Source organism: Cibotium barometz, chromosome 15 (genome assembly GCF_041138505.1).
Source record: "Cibotium barometz isolate CiBa-2024 chromosome 15, ASM4113850v1, whole genome shotgun sequence".
Classification (NCBI taxonomy): Eukaryota; Viridiplantae; Streptophyta; class Polypodiopsida; order Cyatheales; family Cibotiaceae; genus Cibotium; species Cibotium barometz.
The window spans coordinates 29,586,062-29,591,231 of NC_141060.1; the positions used below are offsets into that span (position 1 = coordinate 29,586,062).

The window sequence follows — 5,170 nt, forward strand, 5'->3', positions numbered from 1 at the left end:
TTTTACAAAACCTTTGAAGGTTTGTTGGCATCCTGTATTTACAAGAGGTAGGTAGGAAAAATAAAGAGATTTTATCAAGCTTTACTTATCTGAAGACGGGGAAAAGCGATTCATTCGAATTTCTTTAAAAAAAATTCTTTCCACGCTTCACTGCAGGCAGCGTACAGCCGGCGCATAGCTGGGTTTGTGAATTTGTAGTAAGCATTTCATTAGATAGAACCAGCTCAGCTCTCTAATTCAAGCACCAACACGCCATATACAGTCGATAAATGCATGAAATGAATCTCTCTGGTCGTGTCGACTCTGTCACCTGTTTTTTTTCTCTGCAGACTTCTTCCGATAAGCACCCACGCAATTCTCTAGTTTTTCTTCTGGTTATTCCCGCGAGGAAGTCGGCGCCCACGCCCTTTTGCAGCTGAAATCGCGCATTACCCATTTTAATTTTTCTCAGTGCGCCTACTATTTCCTTTTTTCTTTGTTTTCGAGTGTGACTTTTTTCCTCTATTTTGGAGTGTTGACCATATATATATATATATATATATATAATCAAACTCCTTTTCACCATAACCTTCAAACTCCTTTTCACCATAACCTTGCTAAGGGTTTTTCTCACGCCTCATCAAAAGAAGCTCCATTTGGCATCCTTATTGCACATATGATTTTTGCCATCTAAAGCATACGATCAAGACCCCAACCATTATGTACCATAAAGTTCTCTGTCTCAGTGCTAATATCAACTCAACCATGGTAGGCACAGCTTATGAGCAATTCACCATCTCATGGAATCAATAAAGTAGTCGAACCACAAGCATAATCCAGTCCTATCAAGGCACAAGGTATCTGCTAGCTCCGAAATTCTCCATAAGCATAAAAAAATCCTCCACAATTCACACCACACTGTCAAAGGCTTCGAAACCTGGCTCAGCCTCAGCTCATCTTATTGAACCTTATCTACAATATGAACATATGTACACGGCATCATATAACGACTCGTCATGGCACTTAACCCCATGCATCTGGATGTGTATTAGATGGCCTCACATGCACGGTTTCACATCATAGACGTGCCATGGCACGACAACGGTTTGTTGCATTACAAAGGCTTCCCCTATCTAGTGAAAGAGAGCTTCCTCTCCACGGATACGCCTAGCTAGATGAAGATCATATGGCTTCAAAGTGACACGTTTTGCATGCACCATGCACAAAACCGCGTCTTGGAAAAGCGAAACCAAAATATCCTCGGCACCTTGTTGCAAAGCGCCTAGTGCCGCCGCTTGCACACGATTGACATCCCGGCGCGCTGGTCGTGGATAATCTCTTTGACGAGACACCCAAAAGGTGCCTTTGGAATAATTGGTGTGCAGGTCTTTTGATATTTGCGAATTTCTCTAAGGGCAACTGTCCCTGGTCTCCACCTTTGCTTCTTCTGCGTTGTTGGGGGCGGTGGTGCTTGCGCGTGGCGAGTCCAAGCTGGCGTGTCATTTTTAAACTTCTGTCGCTGCTCTTGGAAGTTATCGGAAGGGGGTTCTGTGCGTTTAGGAATGGTTTTCCCCTTCTTAGCCTTTGCAGGTGTTGGAGTTTTCTTTGCCTTTGCAGATGGAGTCTTCTGAGCTGCTCTCTGCTCTGCCTCCTTCCTTACTCGCTCCTCTTCATCTTTCCTTTCTTTTTCCTCACGAAGCCTCCGTGTGTTTGCTGCCCTGGCTCGTTCAAGCTTCTGTCTCTTATTTTCTACTTCCTCAGCTGAGAGTTTTCTCTTTCCTTTACCAAGTGCACGAGCCAAGACTCTGTCTAGCATTGCATTGACAATCCTATTGCTCGGCAGGTGCTCCCTTTCTACTGTGTCTTCATTTCTTCTCTTTGTATATTCTGCTCGAAGACTTTGTATAGCCGCTTCCAAAATTGTGTCATCTTCGTATCCGGCCATTCGCAGGTCAGCAACAAATCCGTGAGCTTTTTTGTTAAGCCAATCCTCCTCCGCAGCAAAGAATGCTAATCTTCTCTTGTTGCTTGCAGCGGCCTGAGCTTCTTCTACAGCCTTCTTATCTGCCTCCGCCTTCCTAACTGCCTCGTCTTCTTCCTCCTTCTTGGCAGCCTCATCCTCCTGTGCTTTCTTTGCTGCCTCGTCCTCCTGTGTTCTGACGGTCTCTTCGGCTTCTTTTCTTGCTCTCTCAGTTGCCTCCATGTCCTCTGCTTCTTTGTGTAATCTCTTCGCTTCTTGGCATTCTTGGGCTTCTTGGGCCTCTCGCTCAAGCCTCACACGCTCAGCTTCCAGATCCATTTGGGCTTGTGGGTAAATGTTTGGGATTGCAGTTCTATGTGCCACCGGTAAGGGCCCAAGGTCTTTGAAAATGTCATCCTGCGTATTGGAGGGAGGATCATTTGGGGGCTCCATGTGCGTGAGATATTAGTGCACGAGTGAGAGAGAGAGAGAGAGAGCGCGAGAGAGTCAAGGGGAGAGGAAGAGAGAGAGCTCACAAGTCAAGACTTTTAAAAATGACTATAAAACTCACTGATATTTATAGGGGGCCAAAATTACAAAAAAGTCAATTTACAAAATGAACGCGCCAAAAAGTGGCGAACAAGAATTATTGGGTGGGTAACCACACGCGGCCATTTCTTAGTCGACCACTGTGCCATTGCCTCGCTCTTTCACGTGCCATTGACGCATTGCACCCTTCTCTTTCGCCTTGCACCTAACACCTTCATGATTTTGCGCCTCAAAGATAAATTTCCGGCTCGCTTTTGGGCCTTTCTCCCAGTAAGTGCACGGTAAAACCAATTGAACATTTCCTGAAATGCATTGTTGCGAACCTTGCCACCGCCATGACCCGTGTTCTTAAAATAGGCCGCCTTGGCTTGGTAATGTGATCGTTCCATGCCTTGGTTGCTCCAGAGTGCAAGAGACCCATATTCATCTAGAAAGAAGGAACTGTGCGCATAGAGAATATGCATGTAGTGTGTTATATGAGTTTCCCCCCAAGCATCGATCATTTCTTCTGTGAATCTGTCAATCGAAGTCTTGAATGTAGCTATCTCTGCTTCATCAAGATACGGGCGCTCAAGAAGCCTCATCATCTCATCACAAGCTTCCCACACATGTGCACGCTTCAATCCTAGTGTCGCCTCATTGCCTCGATAGGTTGTTACATCACAAATCTGCTTCCATAATTCAAAATGTGTATGGCTTTGAGCCTCACCATAGTTTGAGAGCAGGTGTCTTGCTTTTGCACCACCCATACATATCTTATTAGGGTTATCTTGGGTACTTGATGGGTTTTTGCGATCCTTAGAGAGGGTGACAGCACCTGCGTGAAGCCCCACGGATGATAAAACAACTTCAAGCTCTTTGATGCCCTGTTCTCGCCGTGACTCTGGCTCTATGTTCCAAGCATAATTGATGTGGAGCATCAACAATTTGTCTAGAATTCTAAGTCTTGCGTGCAAGGTACACACATGTACTCGCGACAGTGGAATTGAAAGAATAGGGTTCCAAGTAGCATCCTCCTCTGCGCGAGATGGTGCCTTGCTTTGATTGCAGCTCATAATTCCATTGAGCCAGACGTGCATACCCTTCCCTTTTTGTACGTAATTGATTTGAGCCCTTTGCACTTGCCTGCTTACGACCTTTCACCTTGGTTGCTTATTTGGCCTTCCCCACTGCGACACTTGGCATCCTTGGATGACAACAAAAGATGCATGGAAACAAAGTGTTAGGGTCTTGAGATCACCACCAAGGTGCCACTCTATTTCAAAGTGACCAGCCAGGCACATGCAAGACTTCACCATTTGATTGCCTGTGTATCACTCCTTGAATACCTGTACGGGTGAAGTACCACCTCAGACTGTCATGGTCCTCGTGCGGAAGGGTCCATGCCGCCTGCCACCATATGTTCTTCTCAGATTGCACTCCAAAGTAATCTTGCTTGCGTCGCTTTGTGTGCAAGTTATTCTCCGCATCACCTGTTTCATCTTCGCCGTCTAAGCTCTTTCGCTTCAATGCCCTACTCATGAGTGTCAGACTTGTATGTTCCACCCTTTGGCCCTTTACAACCTGACATTCATCCAATTTGAGGACAAATATAGCCTTTCCATCCGTCTCCTCTAATGTCATATCATAAAACTGAATCATAGCTCGTTGAAGCGCCTCCACCTCGACGTAAACATTGTTAAACTTGTTGTAAGCAAAATCTTTTGAATTTGACATTGGCATGCTACCATCCACCCATCTGTAGCCGCCTAGCAAGTCGGCAATATTGTTGTTTGCTGACTTCCTTGCCATAACTATACTGTATGGTGTTGGAAGTATAGATCGTGTCATTCCTTTGCCTCGTAGACGTGCTGTGATGCAAGTATACAAAGCCCTGTATCCCTTATCACTGATACCTGCTGTGTCGCACACAGTGAGCATGTCAACGGGACTGACAATCTGCTCGAATTCCTTGAGAAAATACTTTTGAATCCTGTCACGCAACGCACCATTTACTGGATTGGTTATCATATTGATTACTTTCTGCTCTGGAATAATGTGCTCAAGGATAGACTCCTCAGTATTGGAACAACCTAATATTGCTTTAGCACATTCCCTGGACATCACATAGTTCAGAGTCAATGACATAACTATATGAAAAAGGAATGTAATGCTAGTTTTGAAGCTGTGATTACCTTGTTTGACGCACACGTCGCTTGCGAGCCCCCCCATCTTTAGAAAGAAGACTCAGAGGCTTGCGCTTTTGCTGCCTTGCATTATATCCCACGGGGAGGTGAGTGAAATGATCGACACGTCGGCGAAGGTTCCGAGTTGAGTTTCGAAGACGGAGATAGTTCTCTATAGCTCGATCCCTCCTTTCCACACCTTTATCAAGCTTCATCTTCTGCTCTGCATCCTCCTTCTCTAGATCCTTGACTCGAGCCAACATATGTTCCTTTGTGGCCATGAAAGTTGACGCACATTCTTCCTTTTCTGCCTTGCATAATTTTAGAAGCTTCCTGAGGTGATTTTGATTTGAGAGTTCCTGCAAGTACAAAGAATAGAGCCTCTGACAGTACCCTAAGAAACCATTATAACCATCACCCAAGAAGCGTACGACCTGCGTGATATTACGAAAAGGGGGAGGTGCACCAGTCTGTGGATCAAGGGGATAAATGCTTCCATCAGTCCAAAGATCAATGG

The 5,170-nt window shown here is 45.4% G+C and overlaps 1 protein-coding gene across 1 annotated transcript; it reads right to left on the minus strand.

Annotated features, from left to right (window-relative positions):
* Positions 1 to 359: 359 nt before the first annotated feature.
* Positions 360 to 4,868, minus strand: LOC147631158 (uncharacterized). The gene is made up of 3 exons (XM_086809152.1): positions 4,663 to 4,868; positions 4,216 to 4,583; positions 360 to 415 (listed from the first exon to the last, which is right to left on the minus strand). The coding sequence occupies exons 1-3, from the start codon at positions 4,866 to 4,868 to the stop codon at positions 360 to 362; spliced, it is 630 nt and encodes a 209-aa protein (XP_086665278.1).
* Between the last annotated feature and the right edge of the window lie 302 nt (positions 4,869 to 5,170).

What these genes read in the sequence shown, in the direction of transcription:
- LOC147631158 (XM_086809152.1), bottom strand. Translation starts at nt 4,868, where the DNA reads ATGAAGCTTGATAAAGGTGTGGAAAGGAGGGATCGAGCTATAGAGAAC. An exon ending in CGACGTGTGCGTCAAACAAG is followed by an intron (nt 4,584 to 4,662) that starts GTAATCACAGCT and finishes TGTGATGTCCAG; the next exon opens with GGAATGTGCTAAAGCAATAT. An exon ending in CGGCTACAGATGGGTGGATG is followed by an intron (nt 416 to 4,215) that starts GTAGCATGCCAA and finishes GCGCGATTTCAG; the next exon opens with CTGCAAAAGGGCGTGGGCGC.